This window comes from Leuciscus leuciscus, assembly GCF_965113295.1.
Source record: "Leuciscus leuciscus genome assembly, chromosome: 14".
NCBI classification, from domain to species: Eukaryota; Metazoa; Chordata; class Actinopteri; order Cypriniformes; family Leuciscidae; genus Leuciscus; species Leuciscus leuciscus.
In genome coordinates, this window is record NC_138738.1 from 28,478,951 (window position 1) to 28,501,955 (window position 23,005).

The following is a 23,005-nucleotide window of genomic DNA, read 5'->3' on the forward strand; positions in this document are numbered from 1 at the left end:
TCCAGCTGAGGGAGGGTGGGGGTTCCGGAGGAGGTCAAGGAACAGGAGAGGGATGAAATCAGTCAGGGGCAGGCAAAACAGTCCATGGGGGAGTGGAAGGAGGGAGGAGCCAGGGAGGAGCAAGGAGAAGAGGGAACCAGACAGGGACCCATGCCGGGACCCAGGCCACAGCCAGTGAGATGTTCCATGGTGGAATTGCAGGAGGAAGGAGCAATGGTGGAGACCTGAAAGAAGGGACCAGGGATGCAATCTACTTCGACGGAACCGGTAATGGTGGAGACCCAGATGGAGCCAAGGAGGCTGACGGCTCATGGAACTGAAGCAGAGGCGGGGATTCGGGAGACTGCTGTGGAGCCGGTGCGTCAGATGACAACAATGGAGCTAGAGGGAAGGCGGATCCTGGTGTAGCCAAAGGGATGAATGACAGGGGTGTAATTGGACGCCTGACCAAGGCAGAGACGGGGAAATGAGTTAGCCCGGTGAAAATGGTAGGATGACGGGCCAAGGTGGAGATGTGGGAGCATGCAGCCAAGGCAGAGCCGATGGGTTGGAGGACCGAGGTGGAGTCTGGGGCTCAGTGGCTGGAAGCGGAGATGGGTAAGGTGGGAGAGGGAGTCTGGAAGGGATTTCTGTAGATTTTGAGCTGGCAGGAACCAGCGGGGACGCAGGAAACTCTGATTTGGGCAGAACCAGCGGGGGCATAGGAAACTCTTGAGTTGAGCCGAACCAGTGGGGGCATTGGAAACTCTGAGTTGGGCGGGACGAATGAGGGAACCAGAGAACCAGGGGGGAATACTCTGCATGGCCAATGGTAAAGGCAGACTCATTGCTCACCAGCACACACTCTACGAATGTGGTGAAGTCCTCATGATGACCAATTCCTGGGAGAGATCTTGACTGAAGATCTGTATTAAAATCAAATCAGATCGTAAGGAAAAATCTTTCACAGCTCTGTAACTGTATGGTACTGTAGCTGTAAATGTGTGTTTTTTTCTTCTTCTTGCTTTACTATTTTCTTTTATTATTATTATTATTATTATTATCAAAGTAATAGTAGTATCAGCAGCTGCATTTCAGTATATTAGTTTTATATTAGTATGTAGGCCAATACTTTTAATTTATTATGATAACAACCTGTGCTCTAAGGCCAATTCACACTGCCAGAAGTGCAAAAACCACAGTTGCTGGGTTTTATTGAGTCAGTGTGTTCACCCTGTTGGGACCTAGCCTGGAAGATGCTGTGTGTGTGTGTGTGTGTGTGTGTGTGTGTGTGTGTGTGTGTGTGTGTGTGTGTGTGTGTGTGTGTGTGTGTGTGTGTGTGTGTGTGTGTGTGTGTGTGTGTGTGTGTGTGTGTGTGTGTGTGTGTGTGTGTGTGTGTGTGTGTGTGTTGCTTGTGCCTGTTATAAGTTTGCGTGTAAGAAATACAGGAAATGTGAGAGCATGCAGGAGACGGAATAGACAAAGTGATTGTTAGAAGGCCAAGTACCCATGGTGTGATCAGGGTTAGCTGAGAGCATATGTGGAGTCGAACAGCTGGACAGACAGTTTGAGATTTTGAGCAGAGGAGGTTCAGGCATGGTCAGAATCAGAATGTGGGAAAACTGCCTTTCACAAAGATGAGGTTATGGGTTTCCACACATACGTAGGCTGATGCATCCACCAGATCAGATATGCTGTCAGCTGTTGTGTGTCTGTCATTCAAACCCACGCCAAACAGCCCTCTGGCATGAATAGATGCACTATGAGCTCTGAGTACAACCAGTGGGGGACTGAGAAGAAATGCTGTGTAAAACATTTGCTTGGATTTTCTCTTAAATAACAGCAGTACTATTTTGTGCAGCTGCAAATTTAGGAATAAACAGTTTTACAAATGTGTAAAAATTACTGAAGACCATTCACAGTGATAAAAGGACAGCACTGAAACTAATTTATTTTGGGTGTTATTGTTGTCACACAAATTTTAATGGATAATGAGATTTGTTCATACAATGAAAGTCAAAGAGGTCTAATGTCGTTTAGAGCACAACATTCTTCAAAATGTCTTCTTTTAAAGAAATAAATGCATAAATGGAGACAGCATATGATAGTTTTGGTATTATTCCAATTAAATAAATATATATATATTATAATTTAAAAAGCTATGTGCACATGGTATTTAGATTTATCCATGTTGCATTTTATTGGTATTAATGGTCAAAGATTAATTGTTAATTTGACGGACAATCATTCATGAAAATTAAAAAGTAACCAAATTAGGTATGTTACAAGCAAACAAGTACACTCCATACATGGATTCTATTATCAGAAGAGGAACATTAGTAAAACTGAGCTGCACATGGGCTGCACATCTGTGTTCTTGGAGTGTTGTCCATTGGGACACAAAAGGATATTGAGTGTTACTCACATTTTGGAGGGCAAGTAGAAGTGGCCAATGACGTTCAACTATTAAAAAGAACACGCCTTCTGTCTCTTTCTCCCTCTATCACAATGAGCTAAGAGAAGGAAAGGATAGCTCATTGCATTGCAGTATTGGATTGGCTACTTTTGCAAGACACACCTGATAGCATGTTCTGAATGACTCGTGCAGCGGAAGAACTAGTGTATGTACAAAGATGAGGTTCAGCTGGGGCTTGACTCTCCTGTTTATTCTGGACGTGGGTCCTCTTAATGCCTTTTGGTGGACCAGTCAAGGTGTCACAAAGGGCCCCACAGTAGACAAAGACAGTTCTGTCAGTGGAACGACCAGTGAGGACAAGAACATTGGTGATGTTGGGTCAGATATCATAGATGTAGCCAGAGGGATCCAAGGATTTGTGCAGAACTGGGAAGAGGACCCAACTGTGAAATGGAATAGTGCTGTCACCTGGATACCTGGTCTCTCCTCGAAGGATGGCCATTCGGAAAAGGGTAATGATAAGTATTTATCAGAGAAAGTCAAACATGAAATAAATGTCAAAGGTTCCTCAGGTGATGCCAGTGGGTCTGGCTTAGGCTCAGGGCCCACTTTGGATTTGGCTCAGGAAGGCAAAAAAACAACCAACCTTAAAGGGACGTGGGTTACTGACAGCAGGATTAGCATAATTAGCACCACCGCTTTCCCTAAGGATTCCACAAACTGCTTACCAAGAGGCTCTGACTGGCCTTTCTGTATATCTCATGGTGAAGTAAAATTTTCTCTACCTAATTTTTTTAACCACACCCATGCAGAGGATGTGGTAGCTGTATTGAATGAATGGGATTGGCTCCTGCGTTCAGGCTGCCACCATGGTTTGGAATGGTTTTTTTGCCTACTACTGGCACCAAGATGCCATCAGCCCTCTGAAAATTCTGGGATCGTCCTGCTACCCTGCAGGACATTCTGTGAGGTGCTGCTGGACAGCTGCTGGACAGTCCTACAGGAGAGGGGCCTGCCTGTGGCCTGCCACACCCTCCCAGAGGGACCAGAGCCTAGTCAGCCATGCATAACCGTTAGTAACCACAAAGGTAAAACTGGGATGCATCTTAAACTTGTGTTGCTTGCTTGTTGGTATGTGTGTTGAAATGTGTTATGGGTGTCCTATCTACCATGAGAGGCACAGGTCACTTCCTGTCTGCCAGCGGTTGCTCTGCTCTGCTGCTGCTTTGCCAGGGTTTAGACCAACATTTAGGGATACGCTAACCAGTAGAGAGTTTGCACCCATGCACATCTGCTGTGATGTGAGGTCTGCACCTGCATGCGTGGCTTCATGTGCATGCATGAATGCTAATTACATTATCATTCTTTTTTACATTCTCAACGTTCAGTTCAGAGTTCTGTTTGATCCATAGCTCATATTTGTATGTAAAACCTGTGTGCAAACCTTTTTAAACAGAAATAATGATTCATCAGTACATTTGTACTTAAACATAAAATTTTGTATAAAATAAACTACAAGATTGCAAAAAAAAAAAAAAGAATCCTGGCGGTCTACCTTTATTATTATTATTAAAAAACAGAATAAGCAGTGCACTACAATACAAAATTCTAGTCATCTGTCAAGACAATTTTTACTGTTGGTAACCGCTACATGACCTATTCTTAATTGCGTTTGTATGAGAAGAGAGAGATCACGGAGTGATACAAGACACATGAAATCTTCAACACACTATCATGACAGTTTGTAGGTTAATGTTTTAGGAAATTGGTGGTGAATTTGTATGAATTCATACATTTACTTAAAGGACAACTCCAGTGAAAAATGAACCTTGGGGTAATTAACACATGGTTACCGAGTCGATCGTTCCCTGGGGTGCGTTTTCATGATAATCGAATGTAAAGAGTTTTATTTATAAAAACAGATTAGCTCGTAACACTAGTATATGGGGCAGAGTGTAAGTAAAAACAAATCGCAGGTTAATACCATTAACAAGGCTCAAAATAGCCTCACACTAACACGGTAGCATAGTGAGGGTCCCTACATGCAAACCGAAGCATTGAGAACTTTGTAAGTGTACAGACAGTTTAATAAGAAGATACTTTATAAAGACAGTACATTACGCGTTTACAGGCAGCGGGCATTTTGGAAAACAGACTCGATTAATCGAGCCACGAACGCCCTGCTACGTGAGGTGGTCGATAGGAATTACGTTTGTGAAATCTAATGTAGCAGGGCGTTCGTGGCTCGACTAGTCGATACTGTTTTCCAAGATGGATCCTGCCTGTAAATGCGTAATGTAGGGGAGCGCGGGGCTAGTTGTAACACGCTTGTTTTAAATACTTCCGCACATGCTTGGATGATGAAACTTTGTGTATTTACTAGTTGCCATATCAACACTATATAGAAAAAAAAATTCCGCCAAAATTTTAATTTTTTTGGAAGATATCCATAGACATTTATTAAACCATAGCAAAAGTAAATTTCTTACTTAAGTTAATTTTTCATCTCTATTTTTTGTGTTTATTTAAAATAAGACAAATCTGATATTATTTTAATCTCCAAGATGTTATTTAACAGTTGAGATAGTTATTTAATGCTTCGCTAACTAGCAGAAGACACTAGCAGGGTTTAAACCCCAGTTGTGCAGGCGGGGGCATGTTGTAACACTGCGTTACAATCTGCCCCTATTAGAAATATGCTATTATATTCTATACTTTTATTAATTTTATTGCGAAAACGTGAGAAAAAGGTGAATAAAGACTGAGAGTCAATGTTCAGAAATGACTAATTATTTATTTGTTTTGAACTATGTTGTATAGCTGTGTTTTCATGTGTTCGTAGTCAAAAAAAAAAAAAAAAAAGATATTTAATTATAAAAAATTGCCATTATTTTATATGAAAAAGTTTTTTAATTGTATTTTATTTAGAAAATATTTTAGTTTGTTTTGTATATATTTTTTATTAGATCAGATAACATTTTAAGCTGGCATATGTTATGTTACAGTGTGCCCCACACATGTTACAATGTACCCCACCTATGGGGCATGTTGTCACATTTCACTTCCATTCTTTCGGGGTATGTCAAGAAAAAAGTATATACTGTATTAATAAAACAAAACCACATAATTGTACTAGACATGTGGGAAATTAATGTGGGAAAAAATAAATACTCTGAACCATAAGTAGATTTACACAAACTGAGAAAGTCAAAAAGCGTTAGGTTGTGCCCCGCTCTCCCCTACTGGCTTTATAAAGTATCTTCTTATTAAACTGTCTGTACACTTACAAAGTTCTCCATGCTTCGTTTTGTATGTAGGGACCCTCATTATGCTACCGTGTTAGTGTGAGGCTATTTTGAGCCTTGTTAGTGGTATTAACTAGCGATTTATTTTTACTTACTCTCTGCCCCATATACTAGTGTTATGAGCTAATCTGTTTTTAGAGATAAAACACTTTATATTCGATTTTCATGAAAACGCACCCCAGGGAACGATCGACTCGGTAACCATGTGTTAATTACCCCAAGGTTCATTTTTCACTGGAGTTGTCCTTTAAGATTTGCCTACATCCCACTGAGGGATAGATTTAGGGGTGAAGCTTCATGATGCTTTCTTTTTAAATTGTATGTTTTCGTTCGAATCAAAATATAGGAATTCATATTAAATCATCAATTTATGATAGCTGTTTTCTCATGAGACCAGGTTGGAAATCTGCAGGCCAGCCCAACCTTATATCACAATAAAATTGATTCCCACCATGGTGAATTGTATGTCAGAATTCGTCAAACACAACCCCAGTTTGACCACCCAATCCACTTATATATGTGTGAGTTGTGGTGGATGTACATGAACAATCCTGTATAAGGCCTCAGCCATGTTTGATAGAGAGAGGGCATTTGGACTAAAAAGCAGATTATTGTGTGTCTATGTTTTTAAAAAAGGAAGTAACTTTCTTTGCATGCTGGGTGTAACAAGATTCTATCTGAAAAGGACTGGACACTGGGCACTCTATAATCAAACTCAAGTGCCTTTATTTTTAGCTATGAGGGACTTTTTTTAATGTGCAAGAAGTGTTAAGAGTTTGATAGAAAAAAAGGATTCATTGTGAAGACAGTTGTGAAGATCTGTTGTGAGGGGAGAGCAAGTGTCATCTCACACAACGTCTTCCTTGATAATTTAATGACCTTGCATGTTTATGACCAGCACTGGCATTTCAGTATGATGCAATTAAAAAGGATATTGCTCTGATCTAGCACTGTGGTCTTGTTGAAAGCACCATGAAAATCCCAGAGTTCTCAGAAGCAAGCAACTGCCAAAAAAAAAAAACATATTAAAGATTATCGTGCAGACCATGATGTAGTTTTTTCTTCTTTTGTCCCCCACATCAAGCACTGCATCCAGACTTCATAATTTAACAAGATTACTTGGTTTCAGTGCATTTTTTTTCATCAGTATTATTTGTCCAACAAGGTTTAAAGGGTGCTGAATTACAATAATTGGTAGTGGCAGCTGTTTCATGCTGGTCATTTTCTTGAGTAACTCTTTGTCTTATCTCTTGGGAAGCAGGGGCTCAGATAATTTTTTGAAGGGAAAGTTTATCTTAATTTGGTCTCTTGAGAGTCCATGAAGTATCAGTTAACAGGATCCTCCGGTTACCATCTCATGCATTTAACTCCCAATTACCTACCCAGCTGTCAGTGGTCTGTGGATTTACGATCATTAAGCAACAATTTTACCTTACAAAGAATGGGTTTTTTTTAGGATATTTGCATTTTTAAAAGTTTTCAGTGTTATTGGTGTCAAATGTTTGTTATTTTTTGTACTATATTACTAAACTTTATTGTGTTTAATGTGTGTATTTAGTCATGATCTAGACCTATCACAGCTGAAGGATACACATGTGGGAGACAGTCTGGAACAGTTGGCCAATAACACTAGTGCCCAAGGGATGATTTATTCATCAGCATGTTCATATTAGTTGTAGTACTGCACATTTTTAAGTAGTCCAGAATGAAAATTGGCCAGAAGGCTGCTTTAAATTATTAGAGGCCAAGCACTGAAAGTGCGTAGGCACCTATTGAAATCATTGGTGTTCTTATTATTCTTCCGCTTCTTCTTCCGCCATGGAAGTCTATAGTAGCCCATAGAACCGCTTGTGGGAAAGTTATTTGGCACACTGATAGAGGACAGTCTGAAATGTCACCATAGCAAATTTGGAGTCTCTAACTCAATCCCTCTAGTGCCATCAACTGTCCAAAGTTTCACTCATTACAAATGTTACGTAGCGCTTAAAACAGACTTAAGGCTGTATCTCCCCAACGCTTTATCGCATTCAGACCAAACTTGGTACATGTCATCACAAGCATGACCTGAGGCAACATGCTGCGTTTCGGCTCAGCACCACCTACTGGTCCGGAGGTACAAAAAATGGCTAACTTTGCTTATAACTATAACGATGCCCTGAAGGAGCCTGAGAAGTTTTGAACCAGTGCCACCTAGTGGTAAAATTAAAATTTCAAATGCTTATAACTCTGGGTGTGGTTGGCTTATTTTCAAGGGAGTCATCTCCTTAGATTCCTGAATCCTTGCCGAGTCCAATGATACCAAACATGCTAGGTTTTCGACTTATGGTTTGTGCAGCATTGTGATTTAGCGCTTAAAAAACATTTGCCAATATCTTCGAAACCAATAGACCGATCGAGACGAAATCACCGTAGGAAGTATAGAAACATAGGTCGTTGGCCAAAGACTTATTGCCAAATGTCTAAATATTAATAGTAAGTGGCAAGAAAATGCAAACAAAGTCAGGTGTGAGTAATTGTTTATGTGTTTATACATATAAATGTCTATAACTCCAAAACGAAATGAGATATTTTCACCAAATTTGACACACATATGTATGGGCTCACTCTGAGGACACATAAACTAATTGGTGGGATTGTGCCTCTTGATGGCGCTATAATGGAACAAAACAAGGAAATTGGCATTAATTACAATATTAATGTATATCAAATGCTACACTTTATGAATGCATTGATGTACCATTAAGAAAATCGGTATTTCATCGGCACCATGCCTTGAAGTTACTCAAAAAGTTTCGGGGCAGAGCCACCTTGTGGTAAAAAAGTTATAACAAAATTTCCAAACATGCTAACAACTTTTGAATACATTTGCCTATGTAAGTAGTCTACCGCTTGGTGCAGGTGAGGACACATTTGAGCTTCACGCACTGCAGTCTGAGCTGGAAGCTGTTGAGAAACAGATCCACAACCTTTTATTGAGACAGGCCGAGCTGAGAGACCGGTGTTTGGCTCTTGAAACATCACGCGCCGATGCACACAAATCAGTGTTTAACGTTACTAACCCGCTGACTCCGACCGCGTCTACTCCGTGCGTTCCTCAGCATCGGTCGAAATCAGCCATGGTCTCGTTCACTCCGGCTCCAACACGCCACCACGAAGCCTGGGTGGTTCCGCAGCGGAAGACGCGAGTCAGGTTTAGACCAAGACTTTCTCCGACCCTCCCGGTTTTCGAGTTATCGACACAAAACCGCTTCTCCCCTCTACGCGAAACAGAACGCGATGCTGTGATCATCGGCGATTCCATCGTTCGGCATGTACACGCTACGTTAGGTAAAAGTAAGGTGCAAAGTCACTGCTTTCCTGGTGCTCGTGTTTCTGAAATCGCTGCTCGCGTTCCCGAGATCCTGAACGGTGACGAGCGCGTCGGAACTGTGGTCCTGCACGCAGGAGTGAACGACATCAGGCTGCGCCAGACGGAGATTCTGAAGAAAGACTTCAGGAATCTAATCGATACGGTACGCAGCACATCGCCTGAAACAACGATCATTGTGTCAGGACCGCTTCCCACGTACCGACTAGGGCATGAAAAGTTCAGCAGATTATTTGCGCTAAATGAATGGTTAATGTCATGGTGCAATGAGCAGAAACTGCTCTTTGTAAATAATTGGAATCTGTTTTGGGAGCGTCCTAGGCTTTTCCGTGCTGATGGCTTACACCCAAGCAGATTCGGAGCGGATCTTCTGTCAGATAACATCTCCAAAATGTTAAATACCCTTTGACTAGTAACCAAAAGTCCAAATCATAGTCTCTGCTGCACCAATTCAACTGATATAAATACTAGTGTAGAACATTGCATAGAAACCGTGTCTATTCCTCGTTTAGTGAGATCAAATAATAAATCTAATGCAGGATCTAGGAAAAATCTAATTGTTATTAAAACAGAAAATGTTGCTATTAGTAAACAAAAACTATTTCTAAAGCTAGGTCTTCTAAACATTAGATCACTCATACCTAAGGCAGTTATTGTAAATGAAATAGTCACAGATAATAGCTTCGATATACTTTGCCTTACTGAAACCTGGCTTAAACCAAATGATTATTTCGGTATTAATGAGTCTACTCCTCCTGGATACTGTTATAAGCATGAGCCCCGTCTGATTGGTCGTGGCGGAGGTGTTGCAACCATTTATAAAGATATTCTAAATGTTACCCAGAAAACGGGTTATAAGTTTATTTCATTTGAAGTACTTGTACTAAATGTTACGCTCTTAGATGTTAGAAAAACATCCCTATTATCTCTAGCCTTGGCTACCGTATATAGACCGCCAGGGCCTTACGCTGATTTCCTAAAAGAGTTTGCAGATTTTCTCTCAGACCTATTAGTCAATGTCGATAAAGCACTAATTGTTGGAGATTTTAACATACACGTAGATAATCCAAATGATGCGTTAGGAGCTGCGTTTACAGATTTATTAAATTCATTTGGGGTCAAGCAAAACGTCACCGGACCAACACATCGTCTTAATCATACACTCGATTTAATTATATCACATGGAACCGATCCAACCGATATAGATATCATTCCACAAAGTGATGAAGTCACTGATCACTACATGGTAACTTGCATATTACGTACTGCTGTAATATGTCATGCGGCGTCGCGTTATCAACCAGGCAGAACAATCCTCCCATCCACCATAGATAATTTCTCAAATTGCTTATCTAATCTGTCTCAGCTGCTGCCTGAACCCAAACAAACAGATGAACTAGAAGAACTAACTAGCACTATGAGCACCATTCTCTCTAGAACATTGGATGTGGTTGCACCTATTAAATTAAAAAAGGTCAGAGAGAAAAATAAAGCACCATGGTATAACAATACTACGCATGTTTTAAAGAGAGAAACGCGTATTTTAGAGCGTAAATGGAAACAAACTAATTTAGAGGTCTTTAGAATCGCGTGGAAAGACAGTATGTCACGTTATAAAAAGGCCCTAAAAGCGGCCAGGGCTGAGCACCTCCGCAAACTAATAGAAAACAACCAAAACAATCCAAGGTTTTTATTTAACACCGTGGCTAGACTAACAAATAAACAGACGTCACCCGAACAAAATATCCCGTTACAGTTCAGTAGTAATGATTTCATGAACTTCTTCACTGAGAAAATAGAAAGCATCAGAACCACAATTGTAAACGTTCAATCTTCAATCGCGCCTTATAATTCAGCTTCAATTATCACCCCGAAAGAACAATTACAGTGCTTTACAACTATAGAACAAAAAGAGTTAAATAAACTTATCACTTCATCTAAAACAACAACATGTTTATTAGATCCTATACCAACTAAACTACTGAAAGAAGTGTTACCTGTAGTGGAAGATCCTCTCCTCAATATTATTAACTCGTCTTTATCTTTAGGTCATGTTCCAAGAACATTTAAACTGGCAGTTATAAAACCTCTCATTAAGAAACCACAATTAGATCATAATAATCTAGCAAATTATAGACCCATTTCAAATCTTCCATTTATGTCTAAAATATTAGAAAAAGTGGTGTCCGCTCAACTGGGCTCTTTCTTGCAACAAAATGAGATCTATGAAAAGTTTCAGTCTGGATTCAGACCGCATCATAGCACTGAAACTGCGCTCGTTAAAATCACAAATGATTTACTTTTAGCTTCTGACCAAGGCTGTATCTCAATACTAGTTTTACTTGATCTTAGTGCTGCGTTCGATACTATAGATCATACATTACTCTTAGATCGACTACAAAATTATACTGGTGTTCAAGGACAAGCACTAAGCTGGTTCAAATCATACCTATCTGACCGCTACCATTTTGTCTATTTAAATGGAGAAAAATCGATCATAACTCCAGTAAACTATGGAGTGCCGCAGGGATCTGTATTAGGCCCTCTGTTATTTTCAATATATATGATGCCACTTGGAAATATTATAAGGAAACATGGAATTAGTTTCCATTGTTATGCTGATGACACTCAAATATATATTTCATCACGGCCAGATGAAAACGCAAAATTTTCCAAATTGACAGAGTGTGTTAAAGATATAAAAGATTGGATGACCCGTAATTTTCTTTTATTAAATCCAGACAAGACAGAGGTAATACTTATCGGTTCAAAAAACCGCCCACAAAACCTCGCACAATACAACTTTAACATCATAGGATGTCCTGTTACTTTATCCTCTACAGTAAAAGACCTGGGTGTTATACTCGATTGCAACCTGTCTTTTGAAAATCATATTTCATATGTTACAAAAACAGCCTTTTTCCACCTTAGAAACATTGCTAAGCTACGTAATATGCTATCAGTTTCTGATGCAGAAAAGTTAGTTCATGCATTCATGACCTCGAGACTGGATTACTGTAATGCTTTACTAGCTGGTTGTCCTGCATCCTCAATAAACAAGCTACAGTTAGTCCAAAATGCCGCCGCTAGAGTTCTTACTAGATCAAGAAAATATGATCATATAACACCGATTTTATCATCACTGCATTGGTTACCTATAAAGTTCCGTATTAATTATAAGGTATTGCTACTGACTTATAAAGCCCTAAACGGCTTAGCTCCAGTCTATTTAACGGATCTTTTATCACCCTATAATCCATCGCGCTCTTTAAGATCACTAAATTCAAGGCTTTTGGTCATACCTAGGATATCCAGAACCACCAAAGGAGGGAGAGCATTCTCACATTTGGCTCCAAAACTCTGGAATAGTCTTCCTGATACTGTTCGTTGCTCAGACTCGCTCTCCCAGTTTAAAACTAGATTAAAGTCGCATCTCTTCAGCCAGGCATTCATATAATCCTACAGTTCAAACTACAATCCGGCCTCTAGCTCATAAATGCCAGAGGAGAACTGGCCCCTGACTGAGCCTGGGTTCTCCCAAGGTTTTTTTTTCTCCATTAGGTCACCTGATGGAGTTTTAGGACACCATTAGGTCACTTGATGAAGTTTTTCGGTTCCTTGCCACTGTTGCCTTTGGCTTGCTCAGTTGGGGATATTTTGGGGATATTTAATTTGATTTTATCAATCAATAAATTCCTCTTGAAACAAACTTTGTTGTATTATTTTAATTTAATACTGTGAAGCTGCTTTGATACAATCTGTATTGTGAAAAGCACTATACAAATAAACTTGACTTGACTTGACTTGACTATGTATTCCTATGTTGCCTATATAATGACACTGGTCTTATTATATTCCTTGGGTTATGCCGAAAACATAGATACCAATTTTGCCATACTTCCTGTCCATCTTTATTTTCTTTTAAAACCTACTTTTTTTACCTTCTACTAGACTGTTTGTCCGATTTTCACCAAAACTGAATCGTATCATCTCCAAACTGCGCCGACAAAACGCATAATGGATTTCATGTCGATAGACAAAACCGTTTTTGTATACCGCTGAATCGTATCATCTCCAAACTGCGCCGACAAAACGTAATGGATTTCATGTCGATAGACAAAACCGTTTTTGTATACCGCAGAAGCAAAGCTGAGGCATGTGGCAAAAATGACTATTCAGGCTTTGGCCCAATCCCAATTCTATTGTATACCCCTTCGCCTAGCCCAAATCCTTCGCCTACCTCTTACCCTTGCCCCTTGAAACAGAGTGGCAAGGCGTAGGGGTGAAAATATTCCCCTAAGAAATGGGACACCACTACCACCGTTACACGTTATTTTACGTCTTCGCTAGCGCCTACGTCACAGGAGATGCGCCGATGTTTATCACAAACTTCCAAGATGCTGTCGTCAGCCGCAGTCATCGCAGTTGTGTGGGTTTCAGCAATTTTTTTGCATTTGTCTTGTGAAGTTCGCAGAAAACGATATCTTCGACGCCTAAGTTTGCTGGTGGATCAGTTTATGGTATGTATGATGGCTGCAAAGACGTTTAGTTGCAATTTTAACGTAACGTTAGAAGCTGTACATGTAAAACGTCCGTGGACTTGTATTCTGTGGTGTTGTAAACACGTTGGAGGTACAGACCTATGTTTGTATCCATTTATTTATTTATTTACTGTGTGAAATGTTTACAGCGATTTTTTTACAAACGTTTCTTTGAAGAAAATGACCGTAAATATGAACACAAGATTGAATGTAACATAAAGAAAATCATTAATTGTCATTAAAATACTTATTAATGCCAAAAATTCGTACATTTACGGGGTCTCCTTTTTTGGTAGGGCAGCCATTTTGCGTCTGTAGCCGGTGTATTTCTCATACCCCTTCATTTGAAGTGTGGTCCCGAAAAATCTTCGTTTGAAGGGCTATCTGGCCCTTCCCCCTACCCCTCCCCCTCCCGCTACCCCTCCAACCAAAAGAGAATCGAGACAACCCTACCCCTTCACATGAATGCGCAAAACAGAGGGGTAGGGGAAAGTGAAGGGGTAAGGGGTAGAATTGGGATTGGGATTTATCTCTGCAATGCCTTGACATATGTGTCACTGTCACCTCACTCTGACCACATCAATCAATTTCATAACTGCACCACCTATTGGTCAAAAGTGACAAACCATTAAATCATATTATTAGTGACTGTATATCAATTTTTTTCCCCCACCCATTTAGCCTAAAATCATCTTAAAATGTCTTTAATTGCTCATTGTTGCAGTTGGTCAGACACTCCCAGACATGTTGGCATGGTTTGTTGTCTTCTTTGCGCTTGGCCCTGATAATTGCTGCTTGCAGCTATTTTCCTTTGTAATAATGTTTTGAAAAGATTCCTCGCTTACACTTACACTTTAAAAATATTTTTTATCAAATTTATGTGTGCATCGTGTAGCAAATTAGCTCAAAATAAATATTAATAATCAATCATAACTTGTAATATTTAATTATGAATATTTGGATCAGTTAATAGAATTAATTTAATGTAGTAAAATTAATATTACAATCAATCAACCTGTTTGTCCTGTGAACACTCAGTGTTAATTGTTTATTAATTCTAAGAAAAAAAAATTTCCGGGGGAGGGAAATGTCTTTCTTACTATACAGTACTACTAAGAGCCTGTAGTCAAAATCTAAATTGTAAAATAAACTTTGTTGCAAGCAGAGAATCAGAACCAAATACGTATTGTGCACAAGTTTAATTAACTGAATCACAAACATAACTAATCTAAACACACATGGATACTGTACATGCATAGGTAAAATGGTAAGTGACAGAATGCAACCGGAAGCAGGAAATGGAACTATGGAAAATATCCATTTAACTATGAAAAGAACCATCAGATTATCATTTTCAGAGCACCTCATTAAATGTATTCTTGCATGGCCTTTGCAGTTAAGACATTTTGTGAAGTTCCTGAAGAAGGATTTTGATGGTTCCATGAGTCTCATTCGATTTCTTTAGCGTTGAATGAAGAAATGTTGATGAACTTGAATGGTTTGTTTGACTCTGTTCTGGTTGAAGGTTTTATCTCTCTCCATGAGCACATGGCTGAGCACATGCAGATGCACATGCAGATTGTGGCCTGCCAGTTCTGGGCCAGAGAAGGTACGCCGAGCAACGAGGAGAAGCGAGGAAGTCGGAAGAGTTGATGGCTGTCCATTCAGTGATAGTAAAGTTTAAGTTTTCTTCTGAGTTGGAATGAAGAAATTACAGTCTGACTCTGTTGGAAGAGTGAAGGCATAGCAGGCTGTGGTCAAGGCCTGCCGGTGCCCATGGGCCCCAGTGGGGGTCCCCACAGACATCAACCCGAAGAAGCAGCAGTAGAGGCCAGAAAAAGAAGAGAGGGTGAATTTGTTTCTAATAATGAGAAGGGTGGAATTTCCAAGCGAGAAAATTCCTCTGTTGGTGATTTATGGATCTTTGTTTCAAGCGTGCTCAGTTGCATGTGCAGCTGGATTGGTTGCTGATGAAGAACTATGAAAGATTCTTGTAATACTAATATGTTGTGCAGCTATCGACATATCATATACACAATTATTTAAGACATAACAGACTGTGTTTACGGGGATACTTGACAAGACCGGAATTGTGAACAATGGTGATATTTTTCACAATCATGACAGAAAATAAAAATACTGCCTAAACTCACTAGCAGAAAGGCAGCGCAAAATAAACAAAACAGACTAGAACCCAACACAGCATGACGGCAGCTTCACATTCTCTATATGTACCGCCTCGATGGCAGGTTAGTCTTTCAATTCAGTAGAAAAATTGCTCCTCTTCATAACATAAGGATCATATCCTACGTTGTGATTTTTTTTTTTTTTTTTATACCTTTCTAAACCAGCACAGTACAGACTTTCCTCCATCTCGTCCATTCTGCTTCTCACTTCCTGCCCTCCATTTGAATTTTGGGCATCATCAGAATCATGTGTCCACAAACAGGCTATTGCGTGTTGCACTTCCTCCCATTCATAGTAATACGAGTGCACCGTCTTTCTATATATAAAGTCTTTGATATTTAGCAGTCCTCTAATTTTAATCTACATTTTGCGAGCAATTGTTGATAAAGAAAAATATTGAAAATAGTTATGCATAGCGTCACTTCTGGCAGGTCACGTTGGCCAAGCTCGCATCAGTTGACTCTCAGCTGATACACGTCTACCTATAGGAATATGACGCCTATCACTGTATACATATATAAGCTTCTTCAGTATTATCAGCAACTATCGCGTTTCTCTGGAGCCAATCAAATGTCGAAATTCGGCAGGCAAAACCACATCATCTCACAAGGAATCGTACAATCGGGAATTTAGCGAGAGGAATTCGTTCCCCACAAGGATTTCACCTCAGATTCAGATTCACCGGATTGATCATAAATGGCCTGATTTGGAAGTGACCTCAGTCTGCATTGCTGCTCGCATCGCAGCATTATTGACACAGGACTCGATGTGATTCACTCTCCATTCATCTCTAAAGTCTTCACGAAGCTAAGCTAAGTTCCTTTTTAATGCTCATTGCTAAAAGCTATCTGGGTATTGGCAACATGCTTGTTGCTAATGCTGTGTTGCTTGGGCTTATCTAGTCGTTTTCATTAAAATGCTCTTGCTAGATAATGCGATCATATTGGCTATGTGCGTTACTTTTCTGTTGTCATTCGCAACTGCTTGCCATGCAGCACAGATTCAAGCAGCTTGCGGTGATGGTTAGGAAATAACTATTCATGGTGTAATTTCTGGAATAATTTCTGCTGTGGCACAGCTCTAAAAAGACATAGCTGCTAGTAAACAGTCACTATTCAGTTGAGTCTGTTCAGCGTTGATTCTGCCGGGTATTGACCACGTTTGGTCTATCTAGTTCTTGGAAACACAACGTTCTTAAAGCTATAGTCTATTGAAAATATGCTTGCTCTAAAAGGCTATCTGTTGTTATTGAAATATGCTCAGATTTTTTTTTTTAAGGTTTAAAGGGGTGCTCGACCAAAAAAAGTTTGAGAACCAGTGCCCGGTTGCATAAAGCACCTTAAGTGTAATTTTCCCTTAAGTTCTCCCTTATGTTTCCCTTAAACCTAAGGGTGTTGCAGAAAAAAACCCTTAAGTGTTACTTAAGGGTTTATTTAAGTGAAACGTCATAAACACTTAGAATTTCCCTTAAACGCTGTTTTTTCACTTAAGTAATCCCTAAAAAGCGTCAAGTGTTGCATAAAACCCCTTAACGGTCATTTCCCTAAGTATAACTTAAGGTTTGGAAATCGTAACCTTAAGAGTAACGCGGACAAAAATAAGACGAAATGGCTGAATTTATGGAACCAGCTGAAGATCATTATGTGCCAAGAATAATTTTTAGGGATAGGGAGAACCCTTTGGACCATCTTAGCGATAAAAAATTGTTGCAGGAATACCGATTTGATCGACGCGCAATATTAGCGGGAGATGTTTTCCACGTGCATAAATCGTCTGATCAGCAGAGAGGTTCACCGGGTTGCGGGGGCTTTCCCGAAACGCAACGGTCAACATTTTTTTTTCTTTTACCATATTTGTCAAGAAGAATGCGTTTCTCCTCCTCTGTCCAATTAGGCTCTCTTTTTTTGTTTTCTTTATCCATTCCGATATCCTAGCCTACTTTATTTGATTGCGAAAGTGTTAGCGTTTTGCGTATCTATGGCAACAGCAGACTTTTATAACGTGAATCCAGGATCGCTGTCGTGAAACACTTAAATGTTTCCCTTACCTAAGAGAACCGTTTAAGATATTATATGCAACACCCTTAAGTTATTCTCTTAGGTAAGGGGAAATCGCCCCTTAAGTATCATACTTAAGGGAAAAACTTAAGGTGCTTTATGCAACTGGGCACAGTAGTCTAAAAGCTGTTAGTTGCTATTGGAAACATGGTTGTTTATTTTAAGGTTACATTACTTAGCTGCCACTGCATATGACTCAGAGCTACAGGGTGTGCTTCCCCTGCCAAACTAGTTTAATACTAGTCCTATGGTTATATAACATGCTTGTTGTATCAGATTTTGTTGCTGCTAGTATGAGCTATTTCTGTAGGGTGTAATGCTTCCCCTACCAAACTACACTAGTTTTAATACTAGTCATATGGTTATACAACAAGCTTGTTGTATCAGATTGTGTTGCCGCTAGTCAGAGCTATTGCTGTAGGGTGAATGCTTCCCCTGCCAAACTACACTAGTTTTAGCAATAGTTCTGTCATTATACAACTTGCTTGTTGTACCAGTTTGTTGCTGCTAGTATGAGCTATTGCTGTAGGGTGTATGCTTCTCCTACCAAACTACACTAGTTTTAATACTAGTTCTATGGTTATACAACTTGCTTGTTATCAGATTTTGTTGCCGCTAGTCAGAGCTATTGTTGTAGGGTGTATGCTTCCCCTGCCAATCTACACCAAATAACGGCGCGCTTGTTCATTTACATTGAAGCAAAAGCGAAGATTAAAAATCATTTGGTTAACTGAAAAGACATTGTTATTTTCCAAGATATCCTACATTGTTCTTTGTACTGTAGTGATCTGTCCACCTAAAATTATTTTTTGGGTGAAAAGGATGAGGATGAAATAGGAAGGGAGGAGATGGCTGGATGACAGGATTTAGTTTGAATAAGAAATGAATGTATGAAATCCAAATTTTATAATATATAGCCTATAAAAGATGTGACCTAGTTAATCTAGTTTATTTTTTTATTATTTTTTTTGGCTAGTAGAAGTTCTGAATGGCCGGTAACTGAAAAATTTAGTAGCCAAATTGGCCGGTGAGTGAAAGTTAAAGGGATACTTCAGGATTTAGCATTAAGCTTTGTATTAGTAGAAAACCTGTAGTATTTTCGAATTACCGTGCTTTCCACCCTCATATCCCCCTGAGATGAGAGATTTATGTATTTTTTTGTCTGGAAAAAATCCTCTGATGACGCAAAAATCGTCATTTTGCGTCATCTGAGGATTTTCTGGCCAGAGGCTAAAGACTACAGCCAGTAGGAGGGGCTGTCCCGCATGTTTTCAACCCGCCCATAGAGGGTGGGATCTCACTCACAGAATGTACACATAGTTTCAGCCGTCTTTCTTTGGAAGCTAAGCTAGCAGGCTCTTGTTCTGTGGAGAAAGCTGAGTAGTAGGAGAAAGCTGAGTAGTAGGGGTTACCATCCTCTTTTTCCTGGACATGTCCGGCCGTCGAGATCGTCCAAAATGTCCGGGATTCGGCTTTTGCTTTCTGCAGTCGCCATTCATTGTTTACATGCACACCTTTTGTTTCAATCTAACTGAATTCATTCGGATTGGTGAATCTGAATGTAGTGTTTACATGAACGCTAAACAAATGATCGGCTGATGTGTGTTTTAACATTGCTTAACAAGAAAATTCCCGCTCCTCCGTGAGAGATACGAGACCTGTGCGTCTCAGTAATGACGCCACCGGCCGCGCGCCGTTCTCCCGCGCACCTCAGCCTCGTCCTGCTCGCCACAGTAAACATGATGAAAGGCGACTGTAGAATGCAAAACAGGGCTCTACAGTGCGGCCATTTCACTCGTACATGCGAGTAAATATTTCGGCGTGCGAACGTGAAAAAATATTTGGGCGCACTCGTGCGAGTGACACAGCATTTTTCTATAGAAACAGCTGCAAATACATCATCATGAGGAGGGGCAGAGTAGGACACTATATTACCAGGAGATCAGTTATTTAGGCCTAAATCTTCAGTAGCTAAGAGCATATGAGCGGAGTGGAGCGGTGAGAATCTCCGCTCATCGCTCACGGAACTGTTCACCCCTCCGCTCCCCCGCTCAAAGCTACATCAGGCCGCTCCGCTCATTTTCGCTCAGGGCTCAACGCAGTTTGCTTCGCGCTCCACTCAAATCGCCCCCCGCTCGCTCCAAAAAAAGGAAAAAAATCTACATGTAGGCTATATCACTTGTAGCGGTCCCCAACCTTTTTTGCGTCACGGACCGGTTTAATATCAGACAATATTTTCACGGACCGGACAAGGTGTGGCGGATAAATACAACAAAATAAAATGATACGAACGGCATAAAAAATGGGGTATTTTTTTAAAATAGCCTATAATAATAAACGTGAATCCAATGTGTAGGCCATACTAGCAACTTTATTAGCAGCGTCCTCTAACATCGAGCCTAAAGACAACTGAGAAAGTCTGAACACAAACAAAATGCCCCCAAAAGAAAAAAATCTCCATGTTTTCGGTGCTGATGCGTTCATGTAACATGTAGGCCTAAGGGTGGCACTGCCAATAACGCACCTAAAAGCTGTCACAACGAAGGCAGTGGCGGAAGGCGCTAAACTTGAAGTGCTCACCCAAGCGCTCTTATGTGTGTTCGTACCATTTTATGGACGGGGAGCAGACTGACGAATGAACACCCTTACCCAGAGTAAAGGCTCGGCTACGATGTTCTGGTAAAGAAGTCCCGACGGGTGCTGAACAGGTTGTCAGATTCAGGTAAGCTAACTTACCTAACTGTTGTTTCCTAACTTACCTATCTATGTGCTTGTTAGCCTAACGTTAGATGAAGTCCGTTCTATGAATACATTTAAGATTAGTAACGAGCCGTTCACAAAATACAACCAATCTTGCATGATTACCATTGGTGAAAAGGAGAGATGCATTAAAAACGAGACACACAATCTCCTAACTCTACGTAGGTCAATATCAATATCTGAGTGAGAGATGTAGCTAGCTGGCCTCCTTACAGGAATAATGTGAGCTATTGTAAGACTGTAATGTACCATAATATATTGTACTATCGTGAATATTCATTCATTCTTTATTTCAGACCCTTAGGTCCATATCACAAAGTAAACGAAATATAAGAAATATGACATATAGGTGATATATGTCATATTTTGGTGTAACCAAACATGACACCTATATGTCATATTTCGTTTACTTTGTGATATGGACCTAAGGGTCTGAAATAAAGAATGAATGAATATTCACGATAGTACAACGAGAGGTAGACCTCTCGTTTTGAATGCATCTCTCCTTTTCACACTGTTCTAAGTATGAGTGCCATCATAAATTAATTCTCATGATCTATTTTAAGTACTAATGTCAAAATGTTTATGGTTACTTCCATAGAACATCGATGAGCGTCAGTGTTGCAGTGGACAACTGTGAGGATGATCACAGCCACATGCCCCAGACCTGTGATGCAGAAACACAATCAGAGGATCCATCTGTCTCTGACCACAACTACGCTCCAAAATCTCAACTCAACCTGAAGCCACCTACATCTGAAATGGGAACACAATGTGTTGAGCCAGTGCCATAGTACATAACTCTGATGAGAAAGACCACCTTTGTCAGTTCTACACAGGGTCGACATTGGATGCGTTCCATTCAGTTGCCGAGCACCTTACCAGTTCATACACCAACAGCTTTCAGCTACACACTTGGGATCAGCTCCTGATGACTCTGATGAAGCGGCGTCTTAAAGGGTTAGTTCACCCAAAAATGAAAATTCTGTAAGTAATTACTCACCCTCATGTTGTTCCAACCCCGTAAGACCTTTGTTCATCTTCGGAACACAAATTAAGATATTTTTGATTAAACTGAGATCTGTCTCACTCCTCCATTTTTAAAAAAAAAAATTCTCAATTTGTGTTCCGAAGATAAACGAAGAAGGTCTTACGGGGTTGGAACAACATGAGGGTGAGTAGTTACTGACAGAATTTTCATTTTTGGGTGAACTTACCCTTTAATTTATTGCAGGGTGATCTTGCTGAAAGGTTTAGTGTTTCTCAGTCCACTGTAAGCAAGGTGATTTTGCGTTGGCTTGACATCATGGAGAAGTGTTTCAGAGAGCAGTTTCCAAACACAACATGTAGAGCACAATATATCAAAATATCGCAAATGTATATATATCGCAATATGCATAATTTTTTTTTTGCTTTAATAAGCTTTAATCAGTTTCTATAATTCATACAGTGAAAAACTAAGCAGTGTTTTACTTTTACATTTGATTATTCAGTTTCTGTTGTTAAATAGACCTAATGTAGGATAACCTGAACCCTGTGGAACCCTGAACTGATGTTAAAATAACACTTCTTATATACAGTAAAACACTGATGTTCACTTTCACAAGTTGAAGGGATGTTTTCTTGTTACAAAAAGAATGTGAAACACATATGTAGGTTATATAATTTTAAATCTAATTTAAGTTAATTTTATATACTTTAAGCATTATCGTATCACATATCAAATATCGCATTGTTTAATGAGTTATCGCATTTTTCTTCAATATCGTGCACTTAATAACTTCTTCCAGGCAATGAAGTAATGGCAGACAGAGGCTTCACCATTACCGATCTCCTCTATGAAAGGAAGGTGAAACTTGTCCTTCTTGTGAATCTTGTAAAACAGATTTTACCTGTTGTGAATAGTTATTTTTATAAACCTTTACAATGTGACCAGATTTTACCTGTTATGATTAGTTATTTTTATAAACCTTTACAATGTGACCAGATTTTACCTGTTATGAATAGTTATTTTTATAAACCTTTACAATGTTACCAGATTTTACCTGTTGTGAATAGTTATTTTTATAAACCTTTACAATGTGCCCAGATTTTACCTGTTATGAATAGTTATTTTTATAAACCTTTACAATGTGACCAGATTTTACCTGTCAGTCATTTATTATAAAACAATATAATGTGAGCTCTGTAGATTCTCCTTAAAACTTAAATTAATTAAGTCTTCTAGTTAGAAGGAATAAGTCACGTCAAGTTTGCAAATGAATACCATCTTGGTTTATTACTTATGAAATTTAAATGGTGAAATGTATCTACATGAAGGTCAGTGGAAGGTGTCTCTAACTTCCTGAAAACATCAAACACTTCTTACAACTGATTTTATTCAACTTATTTAA

The 23,005-nt window shown here is 39.6% G+C and overlaps 1 protein-coding gene and 1 long non-coding RNA gene across 2 annotated transcripts in view; one reads left to right on the forward strand and one right to left on the reverse strand.

Moving 5' to 3' along the window:
• Positions 1 to 2,480: 2,480 nt before the first annotated feature.
• Positions 2,481 to 23,005, forward strand: part of col18a1b (collagen type XVIII alpha 1 chain b) — a 74,493-nt gene continuing 53,968 nt past the window's right edge. Inside the window, exon 1 of the mRNA XM_082136697.1 lies at positions 2,481 to 2,907. Within this exon, the coding sequence (XP_081992823.1) occupies positions 2,613 to 2,907 (295 nt within the window). The 5' untranslated portion in view covers positions 2,481 to 2,612. The remainder of the gene's footprint in view (positions 2,908 to 23,005) is intronic.
• Positions 9,485 to 17,960, reverse strand: LOC309474496. Its single transcript, XR_014197330.1, has 3 exons — positions 17,788 to 17,960; positions 17,111 to 17,602; positions 9,485 to 11,918 (listed from the first exon to the last, which is right to left on the reverse strand). It is a non-coding gene; the product is annotated as an uncharacterized lncRNA (long non-coding RNA).